General features: G+C 40.5%; 1 protein-coding gene across 3 annotated transcripts in view; it reads left to right on the forward strand.

Annotated features, from left to right (window-relative positions):
* PPARGC1A (PPARG coactivator 1 alpha) overlaps positions 1-24,314 on the forward strand; it is a gene marked incomplete at both ends in the record, with an annotated part of 170,139 nt that overhangs the window by 142,192 nt on the left and 3,633 nt on the right. For all 3 annotated transcript variants that reach the window (XM_081999240.1, XM_081999241.1, XM_081999242.1), the window contains 6 exons: positions 3,501-3,546; positions 3,655-3,728; positions 12,508-13,420; positions 13,973-14,074; positions 14,216-14,336; positions 24,034-24,155. In XM_081999240.1, coding sequence (XP_081855366.1) covers positions 3,501-3,546; positions 3,655-3,728; positions 12,508-13,420; positions 13,973-14,074; positions 14,216-14,336; positions 24,034-24,155 — 1,378 coding nt within the window. The remainder of the gene's footprint in view (positions 1-3,500; positions 3,547-3,654; positions 3,729-12,507; positions 13,421-13,972; positions 14,075-14,215; positions 14,337-24,033; positions 24,156-24,314) is intronic.

The following is a 24,314-nucleotide window of genomic DNA, read 5'->3' on the forward strand; positions in this document are numbered from 1 at the left end:
ATCCTGATCTTTTTCTCTCTATTTTAGATTCTTTATGGCCAAAACTAAACACTTGTGGTGACTTTTAGTATCCCCCGATGCATAAAGAACTGGTCTATATTACAAGTAGCTTCTAAGACAGAGATGCAAGAACTTAAAGCCCCCTCTCTCGCTGCCTGTTTTCCCAAGATAAAGGAAAGCTGTAAAAGCTTACGAGCCCAAAGGGAGCTTTTTTAAAGTTACTGTTACTTTAAAATACATCTATGTATATATATTGGCCTGGCATCTAGAAGGCCAGTTGCCTATCTCTGTGCAAATCCTGGATGACTCCACTAAAGTCAATGGAAGTTATCTGTCTGCAACAGGGATCAGGATATGACCCTAAATGTAATGAACACCCTAAATGTTGTTCTGGTATTTTTAAAGCAACAACTGTAAACTGTATATGTTTTTTCTTCTTTTCCCCTTCCTGCTTCCTACATTTTCAGCCCCCATCAAATCTAATTTTTCACTCTTTACTAGGAACTATAAGCAAACTTAATAAAATAATCTTCCCTTCCTGCCACTAAATACCCTTCTTGCAGCTGTACATTCTGACATCCTCAGTATAGTTTTCCCCATTATGGTCTCAAATTCTCTGAACAATGTTTCTTGTAAGAACAAAGTCCAACTGCCCCTAGAGCTTCTTGGATGCCAACTGCCACTCCTTCTGGATGGCTTCAGCAGTCTGCTTCACAGAAAAATCCAGACTGAATTGTGTGTGTAAAACCTGGGTGTCTTACTGCAATGGTACTGAAACATAGACCTGCCAGAAGTTATAGGGGCTTTATTAACACTGCTGGATGTTAAGGTGATAAGGTATATCATGTATAACAAGTTATATGCACGTGTATGTTATACATAAATGTATGCGTATACACACACAAACACAGGTTATAAAATCTTCCTATTCAGACCAGAGCTGCATTTTTTCCCCAGCTGAGGCAATTGTGTAGATTCAGTGCAAAGAAGCAGGGCACATTGGGTTGTGGAAACAGCGTGTAAGGAGAGGTTAGGAAAGTCCAAAGGGACATATAGTAACTTAGCAGCATTCAACAGATGACTGTGACTTTGGTGGTATTGCAAGTGAAATTGCAGGCAGAGAGAAATTACGCTCTTCTTTAATTCCTGCAGTTTAATTTACAGACTTCTGAAATGTTGTTTTTTCATCAAATTTGCCTCATACACCAGTATATGACTTCAGTATCAATGGATTTGCATATAATACAAATACAAGAGTATAATGTTTTCAGCTTGGACAGTCAATTCATACAAAATCGACCTTGCAAATTTAACTGATATTTGCAGACCTGCAGTCATTTGCTCATACATTTAATCAAAAGTACGAGAAAATTGGCTCCTCCTGTTTTAAAAATAATCAGGGTCTGATGTTATCTTTCAATGTTAGAGAAAGCTTACAAAGGATAAGTCAAACGGTGTTTTCCTTTAGGGTTACTGTTGCAAACATATTGCAAACCCACGGGAATCTCCACAAACCCATTCATGCCAAAGATCATCTGTGGTTTTGCATTGAAATTTGCCCATGAGGAAACTTAGTTCTTTTGAACCTGAATGTTTTCAATTTACAGGGACGAGAAGCTTCATGTGAACCCTTTTTAATAAGAAAAAAACACACCACAGTAGACCTTGAAACTCTAATAAACAGGCACCATGGAAAATGATAGTGTCTTCACTAAATATTTACACTATCAATAACTCTATGTGAGGACGAATCCTTTGCAGGAATACTGTTTGGTCAAGCCCTTGCCTAGCAATAAGAAAACTGATGGGTGTTTTGGTATGCGAATTTCTCAGTGGGAGAGCTCAGTGATATCTGCCTGAAATGAGTACATACGAATGTGAGATAATGCTTTGGTTCTGTGCCCATCTCTGGCAGATATGCACTGTGCCTCAGTGCTTCAGAATTTTATATATATATTCTGATGTGACACTATTCTGTGGGACTAATGAGAGCTAGAATGAGACATTTTAGAGGCTTAACTAGCTCTTACACATTCAACTTCCTTAGAAAGCTTAAATTGGGTAAGAGTATGTAGATTTTTATCCTCTAAAAAAAAGTGGAAGCCTTTGTGTAAAACTTTATTCCAGAATCTTACTGTAAGGTCTGGGTTTTTCTAAGCCAGTATTACCTCTAGGTAGCCACTGGCAAACATTAGGATCCCTAGATGTATATAAAAAACACACAAAGATGTGTCAGGTTACAGTCAGTCTTATTGCACCTGGTTTAACGCACAAATCAATGGCAGTGCTGGATCAGACAAATAACTCGTTGAGGTGCATCTCCTCACTCCGGCGGTGACTTCTGAGGAAGGTGAACCCGAGGTGAACACCTGAGCTTCCATTTCTAACTTTCATATGGGGAGGAGGAGAAACAATATGCAGCTCTTGAGAATTGAGTTAATTTAAAAAAAAAAAAAAGTAATATTACTTCAGGAACGCTCTAGACTTTATAAAAGTAATCAATTTGCATATAAAATCCTTTAATGTTGATGGGAGCTCCACGCCTGGAACGAATACGAAATTCACAGTAGTGACACTCTGGACAAAAGATCTGCAGTGCAGGAGTGTTCAAGGGGAACTTTTTGTCTTAAGTAATTCATTTGCAGAAGAGATCCCCTGCTATTGTGCTTGGTACAATGATCTCTGCATTGAAACATGAATCTAACTTCTGAAAATTAAAATTTGCAAGTAATAATATTTTTAATTTTTAAACATTTTACTGGCAATCAAAGGAATCTTAGTTGTATTACAGTATCCTAGTTCTTGGCTTGCTTTGAGAAAATAAAGTTTGCTTGCTACAAAGACTCGTGTTTTTATAGCCAGAGCTTTGTTTTTTGTGTATGTTGGGATTGTAGTGCTGCGAGCTTCAACCTCAGTTTTAACCATCTGTGACTATGCCAGTGGCTTGTCATAGTTTGCAGGATAATTTGCAGAAATTTGGTCTATAACTGGTTGGACTCAGGCCTCATAGAAACAACCTATTCTCAGTGCTATATATAAAATTGTCTATTGTAGAAGTAAAATTAACTGAATATTCATAATGTTCTGTTACTTTGTAGTTATTCTGCTGCTCCTGTTTCCAAATAAAACGTGAACTGTAGTCTAAATTACCTCTAAGAGAAGTAACATTTTCACAGTGTATCCCGTAGAGTTCTTCATTGCTTTTAACATGTACCACTCTTCTGTAAGTTTCTTGGCATTTGGGTTGTGTACTGTATTTCAGAGGGGCGGTAATTGATGTAAATCATTGTTGAAATTTAGGTGCCCTTCTGGTACCAGAAGTAAGGGAATCAGCATGAGTCTCCTTATTTATCTAAGACACACTGAAATGGCTACTGAAGTATCAGAGCTCAGCCCTAACTGACTAACGTGGGATTCCAGCACCAAAATAAAAAGAAATCTTTTTAATATATATTGTGGAGCGTTTAAATATTCCATAATCGTTTTCTCTTTCCCTTTAGCCAAACCAACAAGTTTATCACTTCCATTGACGCCCGAGTCACCAAAGTAAGTACTAAAAAGTGCAAACATTTATAAAAGGGAGGGGGGTTCAATAGATTTTGGCTACAGCAACTCCATTTCAGCTTGTTTTTATAAATGTGCCCTGTCTTCCAGTGATCCCAAGGGTTCCCCATTTGAGAACAAGACTATTGAACAAACCTTAAGTGTGGAACTCTCTGGAACTGCAGGTGAGAAATGGGGAGTGCTGGCTCTTCCTTTAAGCATGGCTTGTGTGTGTTTGTTCATTTTAATATACCACATGTGCACCGAGATCTCACAGAGGTCTCCAGTAGATTAACTTGAGTGCAGTTTAGCATTGACTTTTTATCCAGTTACCTGAGAAGGAATACATTTGAAAATATGGCTCCAAACCTACACAAGAGATCATAATTTCTGGGAAAATATGAATGAAACCATTTATCTGTTATACTTCCCCATTTCCCCATAGATTTGTGTACTGCTGAGCACCATCTTTCAAAGACAAACCCCACAGCACAGTGTAATAGATGTTACAGATGGAAAAGTTATGTCATCCAGTCTGTCTCCAGGCCGGTCTAGGGCTGTACGTGACTGCATGTTTCAGTCCTTTGTCAATTTTAGATTAATATGTCACAAATAACAGCTTTCTCCTCTACCACTGAAAAACTATTCCATAGCTTGGAGGTAATTTTTTAAATTGGTATTCATTTTATATTGTTGCTTGCTCTTTATTTCTTCTGTTAGCACACTTCATACAACCTCCCTTTATGCTCCTCCTCCTTTCAGATCCCTGGTGTTTGTACCTTTGAAGATTTGTAGATTTTTTTATTGTGTGCTGGTTTAGTTCATGCATCACCCATTGCACTCATTTAATTCATCTGCTCTTCTTTCTGCTGAAGTCGATTCCTTCAGACTCAAATCTGTTTTATTGCTTTCCTCCGAACTCTGTTTTGCCTCCGTTTTATGAAGTGTCCAGAACTGAGCACAAGAGCACACCTTGAGCTCCACCTGAGTTATTGCCAAGACTGTTTTATAGAATCATAGAATCACAGAATAGTTTACATCAGAAGGCACCTTTGAAGATCATCTAGTCCAACCCCCCCTGCAATGAGCAGGGACATCTTCAGCTAGGTCAGGGTGCTCAGAGCTCCATCCAACCTGACCTTCAATGTTTCCAGGGATGGAGCATCTACCACCTCTCTAGGCAACCTGTGCCAGGGTTTCACCACCCTCATTGTAAAAAAGTTTCTTCCTTATATCTAGTCAAAATCTGCCCTCTTTTAGTTTAAAACCATTACCCCTTGTCCTATCGCAACAGGCCCTGCTAAAAAGTCTGTTCCCATCTTTCTCATAACCCTCCTTTAAGTACTGGAAGGCTGCAATAAGGTCTCCCCAGAGTCTTCTCTTCTCCAGACTGAACAACCCCAACTCTCTCAGCCTGTCCTCACAGGAGAGGTGTTCCATCCCTCTGATCATTTTTGTGGCCTCCTCTGGACCCGCTCCAACAGGTCCATGTCTTTCCTGTGCTGAGGGCTCCAGAGCTGGATGCATCACTGCAGGTGGGGTCTCACCAGAACAGAGGGGCAGAATCCCCTCTGTCAACCTGCTGGCCACACTGCTTTGGATGCAGCCCAGGATACGGTTGGCCTTCTGGGCTGTGAGCGCACATTGCCAGCTCATGTCCAGCTTTTCATCCACCAGTACCCCCAGGTCCTTCTCAGCAGGGCTGCTTTCCATCCCTTCATCCCTCAGCCTGTACTGATACAGGGGGTGGCCCTGACCCAGGTGCAGGACTCTGCACTTGGCTTTGTTGAACTTCACGAGGTTCACACGGGCCCAGTCCTTGAGCTTGTCCAGGTCCCTCTGGATGGCATCCCATCCCTCAGGAGTGTCAACTGCACCACTCAACTGGGTGTCATCTGCAAACTTGCTGAGGGTGCACTCGATCCCACATTCTTTCTCTGATGTGTAATATTGAAACTTAGCATGTGTTTCTCTTAGGGTAACAGTGGATTGTAAATTATGTGATCTCTAGCATTTTGGGGGGCATTGAAAAATATGTCTTTAGGTACCAGAAATCAGCTTGGTGCCCCTAAATTCAGTGGCAGCTTCACACAAGAGCGGGCCCAAGCAGTAGGTTTGTGCATGTACTTTGAGCTTTCACCTTCCTACAACCATCATTTCACTTTTTCAGAAACTTCTTCATTAGTTCAGCATTAAAACATGCACACTTTCCTCTCCCGTGTCCTGAAAACCTGCAGTCTTAGTCATTCCTCTTGTGACAAAAGGAAGCATCCTTCCAATGCACCTTCTTTTTGCAAAACCGTCACAAACATGGCAAAATTCACTGTATGCAGCAGGATGATCCCCTTCGGTGCCAGTAGGCCTGAAGCATGGAGAGGCCTTTTTTATCATTGCTGGAGAGCAAATCTGCACGAGGATGCCCATTTGTAAGCACACTGGTAGGTCAGTGCTTAGTGCTGCCAACGGGAAGGGCGGATGAGATGACTACAGCAGAGTGGTACAAGCAGCCATTGAAATCACTGATGGGAGCAGCGTTTTCTCCCAGACCAAAAGTCAGCAGCCTGCTCTTCCCATCAGCTGACTAGACAGAAACTGTGAGTCAGTCCGACCCCTGGATAGTCCTCTAGTATTGCCTCCATAATGGCAACACGAATGGTCTTGGTATTACCAAATTCATTCTGCTCCATCAGCTGTGCAGAGAGGAGGAAACAGAACAGCTCTGTAGTTGTGTTTGATGATATAACCAGAACTAGTGCATTAAAAATGCATCAGAAACTGTGAAACAGCACAACTGGACAAATATATGAACAGGAATGTTGTAATATGAAAGCATGATTTTTTTTTTCCCCTCTGGAAGTAAACAGAATCTAGCTAGATAATAAACTGATGATATTCAGGAAAAATAAGAGTTGGTGAAGCGTGTGTGTCCAGGGAGTTGGGGCAGTGTTACCAACCAGTGAACATGATGGTGGCTCTTGGAATTCATGTTGCACTTGCTCTAGTCTTCACAAGGCCTGGTGAGGAGACTTCAGAAGATTGTATTTCATCACTTGGTAGCTGTATTAATCTCTGCCTTCACATACACATAGATTTTATTTTTATATTCATGGATGTATATAAATCTATAAAAAGATGAGTGATTATGCATGTCTTACTTTTGAAGTAATTTGTATTGCAGTGGTGTCTTGTGTCATGAGTCTGCTTGTGCTGGAAGCAGACAAGTACATAACAGAAACAACCTCGAGTACTGAAGAACTTACAGCGTATGTGAATAAATCATGGCAGAATTGGGACCCACTTCAGTAAAAAAAACAATCAAAAAAAAAAAAAAGGAAAAAAATAGTGGCAGTAGTGATTAATAATACCTTGGAGTTCTTTAGTGGGACCCTGGCAACTCCAAATTATACCCAGATAACCGCATTGCTCATTGTCCTTATACAGGGCAGCTTGCACTGTACAAGCACTATTTATTATGATTTAAATAGGAGTTGCCTTGATCTCGCTGCTGAATTGAAAAGACCATTAGCAGTGCTGCTCGCACTATCGAAGCACAAAGTATTTTAATATAAATAGCAGCTCCCTTGATCTCTCTGCTGAAAACAACATTGGTTCCCTCACTGATGAATTAACTATAGAGTAGAAAAATAAATAAATAAAAGCATTTCCCACATGAGCCATCAATCTTCGTCACACACATGTTTTGGATTCATGTATCTAAAGTCAAACTGAAACTGTTCTCTTGCTGATGCTATATCTTGATTTACAACAGATTTGTTAGTAGTTGTGAATGTAACTTTGTCCTCCCTAAAACTGTCAAAACATTGATTTGTCAAATTACAGGGAATAAATATTTTTTAAAGTGTTTTCAAGCCACACATAAGAATTTTTTGAATGCACTTTAAATAAGCGGCCTGTGATAGAGGAATAAGTCCATTGCTGTCTAAAATCCCAACTCCTGCAGCTGATTTCTAGTGCTGGTCTAAGGAAGATGTTCTAAGATCAGAACATCACGATATGGAGGGAGTCCTAGGTGATGATAATGTAGTGCATGACATTTCTGTGTAAAGGCGAGTCCCATTCTGAATAAGAGGCTCACAAGAGTTCCTTCTCCCTTTGTTTCCACAGCTAGCTGCATTGCCAACGCCATGCTAAGAGGCCGTGGGCTTTAACCTCTCTAATGTCTTCCAGGAACGTGGGACGTTTCTGTGTCACTGGAAGACCTCGTTCCTCTGTTAACAGTCAGGTTGAGGGAGCACCTGCAGGCACAGGGACTAGGAGGCTGACTCACCCTCTGGAGGTGGCTGTGTTTCTCTTGGTGATCGAGGGCTCCTCAATGACTGTCTTAGACTTTCTGCTGAACTTCTAAATGCCAGAAGTTAGATGGCATGGCTCCTAAATGTTTGAAATTCAGTGCGCTCCGTTCTCTCAGTGTTTTTTTTAAACCTTCACTCCTAAATACTCAAACCCATCATGTAAGTGCGTGAAGTGAGTTTACACGCTTAAGACTCAATCAGTAACTGGTGAAGAGTCTCTCATTTGCACACAGATCCCTGTAATTTGCCTAAGTATAAAACCCCTCACCGGTCTTTCTTGGGTACAAAATTTGATTTCTCCGAAAACATGACAGAAAAGGCGGTATGAACACAGTCAGCTTGAAGAGTGACTTGGAATTCATGAGCATCCTTGAGGATACTTACATCCTGCTATTTGCCCACCTTTAGATCTGTGTTACCTCTTAGTTGTCAGAACAAACACTTAAAATCTATCATATAAGAATTTGTTTGACCTCAGAATGATTTCTGATAAAAAGAGATGTGAGATGTAGAGAGTTGTCTAGAGGGAATAAAATCTAGTAAATTATCTGATATTTTCAGGCATCTGTTTTTATTCTCTGCAGCACTGACAACAGGATTAGACTGAATACTCAACAAGCATGTAGCTTTTTATTATATGATGGCTATTTAATTTTATTATATTTTCCTGGCTTCTGCAATCTTGTACCACACAAAAGCTCTTCTGATTCTTTTACTGAATTGGGCTGTTTTCTTGTGTTCAGTGTTTTAAGTGGCCTTAAATAATGTTCCCCTTGACAATCTGTTTTCAAACTTAAAAGGTATAAAAGAATTCATTTTCGATGCCTCTCAAAAGCCCAGTGCATGTGTAGAAAGGTTCCAGGGCTGCATTCCCCAAAAGACAGTAATTCTCAGCGCCCTCAAAGCACAACAAACGTCATCAAACATTTAAATGCTAACAGTTACAGTAGAGTTTTAGAAAGATCAGTGTCTGTGTAAAACAGCATTGCAAATCAGTCCTAAAAAGTGAAGATGGTCACATTTTATGCAAAGGCACTCCCCTAATTTCTGCTTATCAGCCTAGCTGGGCTAAATGAGTTACTAAGGGGTTTTTTTCAGTGGAGTTTTGGAATGTATCAAAAGTATTTTCACTCTCCCAGAGACTTTCTTGAAAGAAGTCGCTTGGCCAAGGTGGCAGTCGGCACACGTGCAAACACCTTTTGTTGCACAGACACGGGGAGGACAGTGCTGCTTTGGCAGCAGTGCTGGCAAATTGATCTACGCTTTTTTCAAGCACAAGATCACCGAGTGAGCTCGTAGTACATAGACAGAGCAAGGCAAAGTGCAAACATACCATTTACCAAAGCTATTCAATTAAAGAAAAGTCCCTAGAAAGAAAATGGCTTTATAGCATGTCATGAAAAAATACTTGCCTTTTACTTTAAAAAGAAAAAAGACTGTTTAAAGGGGATGATTGTAGAGTATGTACCACTTCTAACAGATTTGCTGTGCAGAAGTACATAAGTGTGAGTGATGTAGAGGTACTTGTTTATTATAGAGCACATTTCAATGCAGTAATCATAAATATTGCTAAGGTTGTGCTCTGTTGAAATATGACCTACATACTCTTGATTGTTTGTGTTACGTGATTTGTCTGACACCCATTACATTCTGGGTAATGGCAGCCATTTGTTGCTGTGCACAGCAGGCTCTTTTGACAAAAGAAAATAGGCAGCAATAAAAAAGCTATAGTCTGAATTACATTCTGCACAGCGCTGCACTGCTGAGAGTTTGTGCAAGTGTGTTAACAATGCTCTGAACTGCCTCTTGTCAGCCTTCAGCCCGTAATGGCCATCTGTCCTTCCATAAATCTGTCAAAACCTGCTAAGTTCAAGAGAGAGCACAGAATATACCTTGTACTGTCAACGCTAAAATGTACATGTTGGCGGAGAAATCGGCGCGTATGAAATAATCCAAGGGTTATAGAATATTGTAACGCCGTTGATGTGGGATGACGGCTCTTGGTGAAGATTACTGGGGATTAGCGTGAAGATGAACAAGTGTGCAGCCAACTGGTTTTCTTAAAGTTCACGGTTTGGAGATTGGTCATGAGACACGCTGAAGGTGGACTCCGTAGCAGTGACATGAATTCAAAACTTCACTCCCTCCTCTGTCCCCCGATGGAGGTTTGTTCAAAAGTTGAATGAACATTTTCCAACTCTTAGCTGTTTCTCCTTGCCTGTGCACTTCCTGCTTCTGCTGAAAACCAGGAAAAAAGCCAAAATGCCACGAGGAAGCCCTTTCTTAGGCTGTCCCCAGCACAGTTCTGCCAGCAAAAGAAGTGCCAGTAAATTTAGCACAGTCTGTACTTTTGTGAAGGTTTTTTTAGTAGGGTTTTTTTCCCCTCCTCTAGAGATCATTGGACTCCTTGTCAGGCTTCTGGAAATAGTTGTGCTGTGTGTTTAGCTTGCTTCCTGCGATGGCTAGGCGTTAAAGAAGTGGAAATGGAAACAATATTTTATTTTTAATATTGGTTTATCCCTAGGGTTTCTTTGCCTGAAATTCTTAAATATGCATGTTCATTGTGGAGTCGTTGTGTTTTTGCTTCACTCTTTCTTTAAAACTACATCCAAAAAGTAACTGACCCCAGAGCTTCTCATAGGCTGTATAATTTCATGAGTAAAAGTGACAGTTATGAATTTTTTTATGTAGAAAACAGTCTTCGCTTGCTCAAATCTTCGTTGAATCTGAGCCTGAAGTTTTAACCTGGAAATTATGACTGCAGAATTTTGAAGAGGACTGTTTTCTTCATTTTACCAAAAATTCATTTGGTAGTCAAAAATATTTGTTAGTGAGGAGTGGATATGGTGTGAAATACATACTGCTGACTCAAGTGAATTTTTGGGAAGGAAGAAAAACTTCAGGACTGAAATTAAAGGAAATAGTTTAACAGTGATGACTTTGCACAAAACTTTTTCGCTATTAAATTCTATTTTGAAGTAACTAGAGTTTTAGGTATCATTAAATTTGCCTGTTTCCCTGACTTTTGTGGCATTAGGCAAAGTCTTCACATAGCCATGCACAGTTTATAACCCCTAATTTTTTCCAAACATTCAGACAAAATCAAGCATCTCTCTCTCATCAAGTATTCATGCCTTGATATTCCTGTCGTCTTTTTTTCTGGAGCAAATTCATTGCAGCTAATGCAATGGGACTCCCAGTCTCCATTTATGCTCCTTAGGGAGCACTATGCATTGATGGACGCTTTTCCTTCTTTACAGCGAAACACTATAAAATATGTTCCATTTGCATTGATCTGCTGAGCTCAGTTGCATGGTTAAAAATACAAAACAGAACTCTGTAGCCACGTTTGAAATACACATTTCCTGTAAGTGTGTCTGCCTTCTCTTTTCACTCATGCTAAAGAAGTAATGGAAAGCCTATTGCTTGGGCTAGAAGAAGAAATCTTGGGCAGCATCAGCCTCTGAAGTGTGTAAGGACGGTCTGGATTATATAGGAGAACTCACTAATCTCAGTCTAATTTGTTTAATTTTAAGCATATATACTGCTAAATTACATTAGGGTCAATTGGACGGAAGCAATTTTTTTCAAACATAACATACTAAGTACCTTCCTGTAGAGCAGTTATTTCCTGAACAGTGGCTGCAGTTTGCTGTTACTCTGCCCTGGTGTCCTGGGTTATTCCTTTGTAAAGTCTGAAGAAATTCTATGATTTCTACAGAAAATATTACATATTTTATATACGAATATATAATATTTATATAAAAATGTGATAAAAATAATTGGAAGATGTTGCTTCAGCTCCCAGGATTTACTGGAATGGGCTGTAGTCCTTCCTGCCATTTTGTCTCACTGAAATTATATATTCTGTTACAATTACGTGAACAATCCTGATAGTGGTATCTTTAGTCTTTGAATACTTTTGTGTTTCATTCTGACTCCCTACTTCATGACTTGCAATAACATTTAGTTCTAAATGCAGTGGTTCATTACTGTTGCAGTTGTCCTATTGTTCACTTGGGTTTCAGCTGCAGAACCACATTTCAGGCAAAATGTATTAGTTATGCCTACAAGAATGTATTATACATACATTAGCAATGGTTTACTAAGTTAATGAACTGTGGAGACAAAGAGTCATTGCAGTTGAGTTGTAGAGTTGCTGTACCTCCTTGCATTTAAGTTCTACATCCTACCAAGGTTCCTTTGGTAGCACTTATGTTGCTTATGTTTCTTGGGCTTGATTTTATTCAGGTTTTTGTCTGCTAATTTCTTTATGTTTTTGACAGTACCAGTTTTCTGACTTTCAATTTTTATATCAAAATATTTTTGATTTTTAACTAAAAAGCCTTGTTTTTTATCCCTTGCTCTTTTCTATCAAAATCTACAGAGAGAGAGAGGTGGATGTCATGGAGGAAGCGGGGGGCAGAAATGATGCTGAAGATTAATAGCAATGCATTAGTACTGGTGCTATTGTTGTTACCAGACCTTTGGTGTCTCACACCCTAAATACTCCTATTCCCAGTATTAGTAGTGTTAAAGTGACATAGAATGGGTCTTGCTTTGTATCTGTTTTAAAGAAGCACATGTGCCGCCTTTATAAACATTGTATGTGTGCTTAAAAATACCCTGTTCCTCCTTGCTTTTCCCTTAGGCCTAACTCCACCTACGACCCCTCCTCATAAAGCCAACCAGGATAATCCTTTTAGGACTTCACCTAAGCCGAAGTCATCATGCAAGACTGTTGTACCACCTTCAAAAAAGCCCCGCTATAGTGAGTCTTCCAGTTCTCAAGGAAATAACCCAACCACGAAGGGTCCAGAACAGTCTGAGCTGTACGCACAGCTTAGCAAGACTACAGTACTGTCCAGTGGACATGAGGAGAGAAAGACAAAACGGCCCAGTTTGCGGCTGTTTGGTGACCATGACTATTGTCAATCTGTGAATTCAAAATCGGAAATACACATTAAAATATCCCAGGAACTTCAGGACTCCAGACAACTAGAATTTAAGGATTCTTCACCTGGGTGGCAGTGTGAGATTTGTTCTTCTTTAGAACAAGACCAGTATTTCAAGAAAGAGACTTTACAGACAAGTACACAGGGATCCCACGGTAATAACAGAAAACAGCTCCAAGACCAGGAAATTCGGGCTGAACTGAATAAGCATTTTGGTCACCCCAGCCAAGCTGTTTTTGATGAAGAAGCAGATAAGACCAGAGAACTAAGGGACAGTGATTATAGTAATGAACAATTCTCCAAACTACCTATGTTTATAAATTCAGGACTAGCAATGGATGGTCTCTTTGATGACAGTGAAGATGAAAGTGATAAACTATGCTACCCTTGGGATGGGACACAAGCCTATTCATTATTTGATGTATCGCCTTCTTGCTCTTCTTTTAACTCTCCATGCAGAGATTCAGTGTCTCCACCCAAATCCTTATTTTCTCAAAGATCCCAAAGGACACGCTCTAGATCAAGGTCCTTTCCTCAACACAGGTCTTGTTCCCGTTCTCCATATTCCCGGTCGAGATCAAGGTCGCCCTGTAGTAGATCCTCTTCAAGGTACGGTACAGCAAATTCATGTATCATCGTTGTACTTAATAAGAAAGAAAACAGCAAAAACATAAAGCAACTTAAAGGAAAGAATGAAAAGAACAAGAAATAACTTAATCCAGTGCACCTCGTTTTATTGCTCCTGAGCTGATTAACTCTGAAGGTTATGGGTTTGCTACAGAAACACTTGTTACCCTTATCCTTTAAATTTGCCAAGTTTACGCTTTCTGAGTGGAGCCAAGCCAGGTCAGCGGCAGAGCAGTTGGTGAGAGGTGTACACAACTAACCTTTCCCATTATCTGTGAGCTGCCCGATGCCAACCTAGGTGCAGTCCCTATCAGATGAAGTTGTCAGTGGCTAACTCTGTGCTCTGTGTTAGCCTCAATAAGGAACATTACAGAAGGGGGGGGAGGGGGGGCTTTAGTTGACTAGGAGATCACAAACTGTCACTGGAAAATCTCACTGGTAGCTTAGAAGAAGTTGTAAGTTCGGGGAAGAGGTAGAAATTGGTTTCAATAGATTCAAACTGAATGACAGAAGTGAACATGTTTCTTCTTGCAGATCTTGTTGCTATGAGTCCAGCCACTGTAGACACCGAGCACACAGAAGTTCTCCCTTACACGCAAGATCGCGATCCAGATCACCGTACAGTCGCAGACCCAGGTAGTGCATTTTGCCTGCATTTGGTTTGCTTTGCAGCTGGTTCTCAAGAGATAATGAAGCATTCCATTCCAGAAATTGTATTACTAATTTTACATTCACAAATGCAGGTGTTTGATTTAATGACTAAGTTATGTTTCCTAGATATGACAGCTATGAGGAATATCAGCATGAAAGGCTGAAGAGGGAAGAATACCGCAAAGAGTATGAAAAACGGGAATCTGAAAGGGCCAAACAAAGGGAGAGACAGAGGCAGAAAGCAATTGTAAGCACTGTGAAGATAACTTTCATTTTGAAATAGACTTCTGTTTCTTTTCATAGATTTCTAAAGCTAGAACTCAGACTTTATTTTCTTTCTTTTTTATAAAAGAAAAAAAAATCTGCTTACGCGTATTTCTTAGTATTTTGAATTGTAGGCAAATATGTGCTTTCGTAACAATTTGTGTTTTGATGTTACAATACTAATTTTTTCAGGTTCTATAAATTGCAACTCTCCAAGCTTTTCACAGTCAACGGATACAAAAGGCTTACTAGAAAAAAGTTTAATCCTGGACAACAGCCAGTTAAAAGTGAACTAGTCTATTTCCTATACAGATCTATCAGTGAACCTGCATTTTATGCTATATATAACCTACCAGAGTGCCAGTAATCAATGTCTGTTTTCTATATTTCTGGTTTTTTACATAAACAAAATAAGGAGTCAGCTTGCACACTGGTCTCTGGACTTTCATAGTAGCTGTAATTGTCTACACAGAGGGTGCAGATAAACAGAATCAAAAACTGAGATCCAAATCCATGAGTTTAATTTTTTTTTTCCTGTCTATGACTTGGTTAATTTTTAAGTTATTTTTAACAAAATAAATAGTCTGAAGACATGATGCAATTTAAAAATGTCACTTAACACTGGCCCTTTCATAATGAGTATGTATTATTTAATTATTTTGTTCGTCAATGTTCTGTGTGAAACAACTGAAATACCTGAGGCAAAGGAAATAGCCATGTGGGGATGAGCAACTCTCTTGGCTGTTATAGCAGTAGGACAGAAGAATGGCTATTAAATGGACAGGTGGCTTTTGCCCCTTTTTAGTTCCCCATTGGCAATCGCTTGATGGTTTTGATAAATTAAATTGGGAGCTGCTGTAAATCTGGATTCCTGTTGTAGTTGCTAAGCCCATTTGGTGGCTTACCTTAACATTTTCCGCTTGGTTTTCTGTGTCCTGCTCTTTCTCTTCAGTTGTACCTTCACTGCTGTTCTGGCTGTGTTGTGACTCTTGCATGAACTGGTGCAGACTGGGACACTTTATCTTCATTTCCATATTTTCCCTTAGTTCTCTGTCCAGGGCTCACCAAAATGAATGGGTCTTTTTTCCAGTACCTTTAGTGGACTTAGTAGTAAAAGGTGACTTGTCACACACTTGTTAGCACTTCTCCTAATACTTACACCTACAGAACCGGGAGTGTGTAGAGATTGACAGAGGCTGGTGTAGTCTTCAGCAACAAGAAGTTCTGGGAGGAAACAGACACCTTTATTTTCTGGTTTTTGTCTCTGCTGCTGTTGTTCTTAGTGAGCTTCATCAAATCATTTCATTTTTCTCTGCTTCAGGTGCCCTATCGACAAAGTGTGGGTGATAAGTGTATTTTGTAAAGCGTAAGATTTAGAGCTATAACATGCTTTGCTGTGCTGATCTGAAACTCAGTGAAGGCAATGGAACGATTTTGCTTGGCTTCAGACAGGGCTATATTTAAGTCAATTGTTGCAGTTAATTTTAAAATATCTGGCTTCCATCTGCTTAGAGATGAACGCTACCTTCCATCAATCGTAACTTACACTGGCTGTTCTCTCTTAGATTTAGCACAAATTAGAGATTCAAGTAGACCTCTGTCATAGGTGTTCTTGTTATTTCTCCATTACTGTACCTTACTGGTATAAATAAACGTGAATCCTGCTGAGGAGGTAGAAAATTTGATTTAGTTTAAAACAAACAAATATTTGGCAAGTAGCTAATCAAGAGAAAAGGAAAAAGGAAAGAAAAGAAACTTTAAAAGCTCCAGATATGCTGTATCATAACTTCCTATGTTAAAAATTTTAGATGTTTCAAAGCCAAGGTTGAATTTATTTTCTTTCTAAAGTGAGCATTGTCATGATAATTAACTTCATTAATTAAATTATTTATTAATAAGCATAAGTAAATCAGAACTAAAAAATAAATATCAATAAACATAACATGGCAAAAACTTAAAATCCAGTCACCTGTGTAAGAGCTGCAGGAGGGGTAGATGAAATCCTATGAACTCCTTTATCCAAAGTGTATCAGCACCTTTACTTTAAAAATATGTATTGAATCATGCCAGTTTATTCCCTGTGCAAAAAAAAAAAAGAGCTAGGGGACAGCAGAGAAAGGGAAGCCCCGATCCCATGAAGTCATTGATAAAATCTGTATTATTTCTAGCATTCTCTGCTCCTTTTCTTACTCCTTTTTGCTTATGGATCTCATCTGTGTTACTCCTTTCTTGAGGGACTCAACTCATTTATTGTTCAGCCACAAGAATCTCCTCTCTCCTTCCTTAAACTCTTTCTACAGTCTCATAAATTTACGTTTCTTTGCTCTCTGCATTGGCGAATTTTTTATTTTCTTTCTAGCCCATTCTCGTGCTACCAGAACTGATTCATGGTCACATACCTCCAGATACTGTTAAAAGAGTGGCCCACAGATTGGGCAGTACTAATGCCTCAGGTGTTACACAGGGCAGGTGGCTTTTCTTCATGAGAAGCACTGTGCTATGATCTCAGGAATTAGTTGTAGAAAGGATGCACAGTGGAAAGGGAACAGAAGTTATGACTGAGCTAAACGTCATAAAGTATTATTGGTTGAATATCTAGAATCAGTCTCCGTGTGACAACAAGAGTGGGAAACCTAGGAAAAAGAAATGAGAAAAAAATTCGCATATTTTAATCTGTCAAAACCATATGGGCAGCAATGCCCTCTGATTGCGCAGGCAGCTTGTATTTTGGCAGACGTGAAAGCATATTGGCAGAATGCTGAGGAGGCTTGTTCTAGAAGCCTGTGCTCATGCTATGTGGTGGAGGCTTATGTTTAAATGGCTGCCCCGTCAGTCTTGCGCACAACATCTTTGCTGCAGTAGCTTCAGTAGCTTCAGACCAGCTATAAGCCTGGGCTAGTATTTCCCTGTATGGATTCCTGAATTCCTATCTAGACTTACAGGTGGCTTGACTTCAAAAAATACTGTCATATTCTTCTCCTCTTCCTTTTCTTCTTCTCCCCTCTCCAGTTACTGGAGATTCAGTGACTTTTTTTGTGGACTGGGGTCTTAATTTTGAGCAGTCACACTTGAAAAACTTGGGCTGAGCCTACAAGATATTTTCCAGTTAGAGAGTACGAAAAATATTTTTGTCATTCAATCTTTCTCATTTATTTATACTTTTGATTGTGATGCCTTTGCTAACTGAGCAAATGTTAGCATAGTTTAGTTTGACTTGATTTATTTCACATGGTCCCCATTTTGTTTTAGAATGGGTTCTCATTGAGCATAATGATGGTCTGCCACCAAGAATTACTTAACTTTATAATGCTAACTAGATCATAGTGGAGACACATTCATCATGAAACTTGAGGAGCAACTATAGGAGAGGACAGTCTGCTTAGGGCTTTGTAGAAACTGGGATCCAACCCTCAACCAAGGCAGAACACAGTAATTTGCCAAGAAGACTGAAGACCTCTTTTTTCTTCTGATATACCCCATGAAATTTCTGAGTTACATGGGCTTTTACTCCAGCAGCTCATTACACCATGCAGCAAATACTTTCCAAGACATGGCATCAGAAATAGTTAGGATATTTCAATTCTGGAGTCACCAGTTCGTGATTCTCCATTGACATGGTGCACCAGGGCTGGGAAGTTAAACTGTCTGATGAGCAGCCTGGTGTTCTGGATCCCTGCTACTCTGCAGGTCTTGTTCAGTATCTTTATCTGGTCTTGTTTAATATATTTATTGGTGGTCTGGATGAGGGGATCGAGTGCTCCCTCAGTACGTTTGCAGATGACACCAACTTGGGTGGGAGTGTTGATTTGCTGGAGGGTGGGAGGGCTCTGCAGAGGGATCTGGACAGGCTGGATCGATGGGCTGACGTCAGCTGTATGAGGTTTAATAAGGCCAAGTGCCAGGTCCTGCACTTTGGCCACAACAACCCCATGCAATGCTACAGGCTTGTGGAGGAGTGGCTGGAGAGCTGCCTGGCAGAAAAGGGACCTGTGGGTGCTGGTTGACAGCCGGCTGAACATGAGCCAGCAGTGTGCCCAGGTGGCCAAGAAGGCCAACAGCGTCCTGGCCTGTATCAGAAATAGTGTGGCCAGCAGGAGTAAGGAAGTGATCGTGCCCCTGTACTCGGCACTGGTGAGGCCGCACCTCGACTACTGTGTTCAGTTTTGGGCCCCTCACTACAAGAAGGATGCTGAGGTGCTGGAGCGTGTCCAGAGAAGGGCAATGAAGCTGGTGAGGGGTCTGGAGCACAAGTCTTATAAGGAGCGTCTGAGGGAACTGGGGTTGTTTAGTCTGGAGAAGAGGAGGCTGAGGGGAGACCTTATCGCTCTCTACAACTACCTGAAAGGGGGTTGTGGTGACGAGGGTGTTGGTCTCTTCTCCCAGATAACTAGTGATAGAACGAGAGGAAATGGCCTCAAGTTGCACCAGGGGAGGTTTAGACTAGATATTAGGAAAAATGTCTTTATTGAGGGAGTGGTCAAGCATTGGAACAGGCTGCCCAGGGAAGTGGTGGAGTCGCCATCTCTGGAAGTGTTCAAAAAACATGTAGACATGGCACTTCAGGATACGTTTTAGTGGGCGTGGTGGTTTTAGGTTGATGGTTGGACTTGATGATCTTGAAGGTCTTTTCCAACCTTAACGATTCTGTGATTCTGCTTCTCTGGCCACAATGCTGACTTACGGTCACATCTGCCCTGCAGCTCATTTACCGCGTGTGCTGGCTGCTGCCAGGAGGTATAACAAAATCAGCTTTCACACCTGAGTAGAAAATTATTATTAACATCACTACTTTCATTTCTAACTGCTGACAGCCTCTGTGAGGCAAGTATCAAGAGTCCCTGTCCCAGAGAACTTACAGACTTAAATGCGCTGTGAGGCCACTGCAGCAGAAAGAAACACATGGTTTCAAAGAAAATAAATTGCTCTACAACAGGAAGGCAGGAGAAGAGTGGTTTCATAAATGAGTGCTTGACTTCTCTAAAGTCTAAAACCAGACTTAGCCTATAATAGAGTGCATTTCCCCTAATGAAGGATCCAATGTACGTTGTATATTTAGTTTGGATTTTTTTGTCGTTGCTCATCTTGATGGCCTTGATCCCAGGCGCTCTAACTTTGCTCTGTGAGTTACTGAAAATGTATCAGACGGATTACCTAAATCTTGAGGTTTACTGGTCCATCATTATTTTTCTAGCAGTCACCATGGAGTGTGGCTGAACTGTTTCAGTCCTCAGTTGACAATTTTGTGTAATATTCTTTCTTCTTTTTCCCGTTTTTGTGATTCTTCCATTTGCCATTCATACTTACCCACAGGTCATACTTACTCTTCTTTAATACAGAATCTAAAGAAAAATGTTATTATTACGTCAGACTCTTAAGCTTTAATGGCTTTTTCCATTCATAGCATTTCTATTTCTTAAACTCTGTCCAACCATTCCTGTTGCACTTTCAAAATGGCATTTGGTCTCCAGCTCTGAGGATAAAAGTCTTCATGGCTTTCTACTGGAAGAGGAGAGAAGTCACTCAGCATGGAAGGCAGCTCAGGCACGGGTCTTGCACCCAGCCAGCTGCCCGTGCTGGAGGAAGCAGCAGAGCCTTTGAGAAGCCCATGGCAGACCCAGCTTTAAAATGCCCCTGGATTTCTTCTCTCAGCTTCACATAAAGTATTACCTGGCTCTTGGAGAACTAGGTGTGCACCACAGATCTGCAGACAAAAAGCAGTAGGGAAAACGGGGACAGCAGCGCTATATGGTTACCTCTGGAGTGGCTGCCTTCAGTTCCCACCGTGGACAGACAAAGCAAAAAAATCTTGGGTGAAGAAGCCTGGTACAAAAAGCATGCAAAAACTAATACAGATAGTGGTCTGTGCTTTAGTTTCTTGTGAAATAAAGGATTAAGAATGAGGAAAGGAAAACAAAATTAAGTTTTAGAGGAAGCATTTGTAAGACAAAAAGATCCTTAGCATCAGTGAATGTTTTGCAGGAGGAGTGGTCCCTTTATTGACCCTTAGATGTGTAAGGTATATCCTAGTCATGTCTTCTCAAGTTTTGGCATTCTAATGCTTTAGTATTCTCATTTCAGACTTGAAATACTGCTTTTCAGTCTGACATTTTCTGCCACATCTGCCTATTCAAATGTTTTTACTGCAAGGAAGAAAGAGCAAGGTTATGAAGAAGGAGCTTTAGATAAACGGAAAGAAAACAGCCATGTTGGGCCTGAGGGAATTGGCTGGACTCTTCTTTCTTCCTTTTTTTACCTGGCAAAGCAATGAAATACACTTAAAGCTTATGATGCAACATAAATCAGCTGCACTTTTGGGAGGGAAGTATGAACAGTATCTTCTGGAGTTTCCTGCAGGTTCCCTACGCCCATGTTAAATTGAAAACAAAAGCTTTTCTCTGCCATTCTCTAGGTTTCCAAGTCATATATCATCTCCTCTAACAAGTGCAGTAAAAAGCGTACTTAATATGCACATATGGACTTACGCATGTAACTTACTATAAAATAAAGGTCTTTGACATTTAGAGGTATGTTGTAATCTTGTTAGGCTTGTATACCTCTTATTATTAAAGAGAATAAAAGGCAGGTGTCTCTGTGAGTACAAATACATTCTTCATAGTTGCTTTAAATAAACCAAAGTTAACCAAGACAAAGACAATGCTGTATGAATCCTGTGTTCTCCAGTATCTTATACCATCATGGCACTCTGCTTAAAAAAATCCTTGAACACATCTCCTCGTGTGTACACTGGAGGACATATGGTGCATTTCAGCTTTAAATTTGAATTTCCTTAATTTTACAGGTTTAACTTATTCCCTTAATGATAGATTAACAGGCTTTTTTTTTAATTGTTCAGTTTTGTTTTATTACAGTTGTCTTAAAGGGATATTAGAGATATGAAGGTTATTAGAGGGCTAGAAGAAAAATTGCGCAGGCATGCACACAGACTTATGGAAGAGCATGCAATAGTTATTTCCATCACACTGTAATATAACAATCTCCATGTCAGTGAGTGAAACATTATGTTTTTTCAGTCGAGATGTATTATCTCAGCTAAAGTATATTAGACAGTCTGCTATGTTATGTTCTGCTCCATCTGGTCAGTCATTTAGGTTCAATAGCAAGTATGAGTGGAATTGTTTCTTATCAAGTGTTTCAGTGCGGTTAAATCCTTGATTTGGTAAAACAGTCTGAAAATGTAATTACTGTGCATATGCAGATTTTCCTGGTTTTGAAGTTTATGGCACCCAACCATACTGAAAGTAAGCAGAATTGGTATGGGGAAGATGGAAGAAATGCAGATTTCTCTCACTTGCACTCTACAGTCCCTAGTTCACAGAAGCCCTACCCAATTCCTCTGTCAAGAGGGTCAGGGCTCTGGACTGGGACACAGTAGAGACAGAAATAAAAAGCAGCAGCTGTCTGTAAAGTACCCTCTTCCCTAAATGTATGGCCACCCATGAGCACACTTGTCCTTCTTTTAGGCGTGCTAGCTTCTCCAAACTGCCCTGCTATGGCAGAGAGCAAGGGCAGCTTTTGGACCGCACACTGTGGAAGGCACAACATTTAAAAATGAAGCTGTCTGTCCCCGCAGGGTTATAGAGGACTACCAAGGCAGTCACCTTGGTTCCGTATATAATTAAAAGAGGCAATAGTTTCAAACATCTAAATGAGATACTTACCTGATCCCATTGATTAAGGATCATTAAGCATCATACTTTGGTAGAGCAACCAGGGACTCCACTGGGCTGGCCGGGGAGCTATAAAGGACCCAAGTAGTTCCAGTGGTTGCTTCTTGTGCCATACCTTAGTGGGTAGGGCTTTTGGGTAGGAGAGTTTGGTTCTTGGATCTTTGTTTTCTGGAGCTTTAAACTCACTTTAATTTCTCAGGAGCTTAGATTAACTGGATCTGAGCCCCTGAGATTTGTGAGATCAGGAGAAGAGTCAGCAAAAATAGTTGACTGAGTGTGCTAGTGAGAAGGAGTTTCTGTTGGGAACTAGGTATATTAGTTTCAGCTTCCTGCTGCAGGAATTGTTTTATTTTGCATTAAACAGTTCCTGGGAGCAGAGTGCTCTCCTGGGAGCAGGGAGCCAAGATTTTGGGCCCCCGTAACTAAGAGTTCTGATGGTCCCTTTATATCAAATGAGTGCTCAAACAAGTAAAGAAGAGGCATCAGGATCATTTCTGTTTCTACACATGTTTTGGTCTGTTCTCAATCCTATTGTCCGTGATCCAAGCATGACTGTTGCCTTCTGCTTCTGTGGGAACTCATGGAAAAGATGTATTTCGTGCTCTGAGTTGTAACACTATAAGCTACCTGTCTCTTCAGGCTGGGATGTTTCTGAGCAGGAATGCAAGTCTATATTTAGGTCCCTAGAACCTTTTGCATCTCACAGTTGAGGTGCCATTAGCCTTTAGGCACCTCCAGGTTACGATAGTCATGAATTCTCAGCCGTCAGTACAGCTCCTTCGGCATTTGGCACCTAAATTCTGCACAAGTCTCAGTTGCCAAAGCTGATGGTTTAAACTGACATTGCTCCACTGACTGACAGATTTACGCCAGCTGAGAATGTGGTGGTGGTGGTTCCATTTATGGGACAAATGTGCGGGTGTGTAGGGGATGAGCAGTAGGGCCAGTAGGGCCAGGGTTCTTCAGGCCAGGGGCAATCCAAGACAGGAAGGCTGAGCACCCATGCCATGTGTAGCTGGTGCTTCTGTGCCCTGATTACCTTAAGGTCAGTGTTTTGAAGATCTTTTTGCCTTTTGCTTTACTTGCAGCTCGCTAAATGGCTCTATCCTCAGTAAACTGGGTCATCCGAAAATTCTTAAATTGACTCTCACAGGGTTTCCTGGCCCTTCTGTCTTTCTGCTGAGCATTTCCATCCAGGAAGGAGAGATATGACTGTGACTCAATTGTTTTAAAAGTATCTGATGCTTTGCTCCAAGTGTCGAAGGAACATGCAAATGACACCCTAATGTATAAAAATCGGGGAATACAGTCAGGTTCTTTTTCCTAAGAAACCAAAAGGTAATGATGACCACAGGGCATATTTTATTCTGCTGCCTTCCCCAAAAAATATTTACTTTCATAAAAGTAATCTTCTGGACCCCTAACAGTTTTCCCTCTGTTTTAAGGTATAGACTGTGGTACAATAGCTGATTGCAGGATGAGTCAGCTAATGAGTTATCTGCCTTTATAATGTTATGTTTATAATACATGTTGTTATGTCTATGGTACATTTATGCAATTATCATGTTACTTTACACTACTCCACAACTGAGATGGGTTTTGCCCAGTATTGTACAGATGGCAAGAGAAAAGGAGCTCCCGATGTGGAAATCTTAGAGGGAAGTGGTAGAAAGGGTGGAAGGGAAGAAGGTGCCATAGGATGCAAAGGGAGTTGTCTGCCAGTGTATAGCAGGACAGTGACAGCAAGGAGTGAAACCTTCCAGGAGCACACCACCTGACAAATGTAGTGTCATTGAAATACCTTAGATCCTTTCCAGGAGAGAACTATTTCACTAACTAGCAGGATGCAGTAGGTCTTCCACAAGAGACTATTACTATAATCATGCATCCTCTGCACATCCACGTGTGTGTATTTGCATGGCTATATGTAGACGTACATCTCTATTGCACGTTTGTTAAAAATATGCCTTCCGTGCTGCTGTTTCTCAACAGGAAGAACGTCGTGTGATTTATCTGGGTAAAATCAGACCTGACACAACCCGAGCAGAACTGAGGGACCGGTTTGAAGTTTTTGGTGAAATTGAGGAGTGCACAGTAAATTTGCGGGATGATGGGTAAGAACTTTTGAGATTACTTCTTGTTTGGGAGCTGCCATATGGAAAAAATTATGGCAGTAAGATTACTGGTATGGGAGTTACCAACGTAAGTGCTGTGACAGATGACATGCTGAGTTCAAAACCTTATTTATTTTCTTTCATCCTTATTTATTAATC

This window comes from Phaethon aethereus (genome assembly GCF_964289735.1).
Source record: "Phaethon aethereus genome assembly, chromosome: 4".
Taxonomy (NCBI): domain Eukaryota; kingdom Metazoa; phylum Chordata; class Aves; order Phaethontiformes; family Phaethontidae; genus Phaethon; species Phaethon aethereus.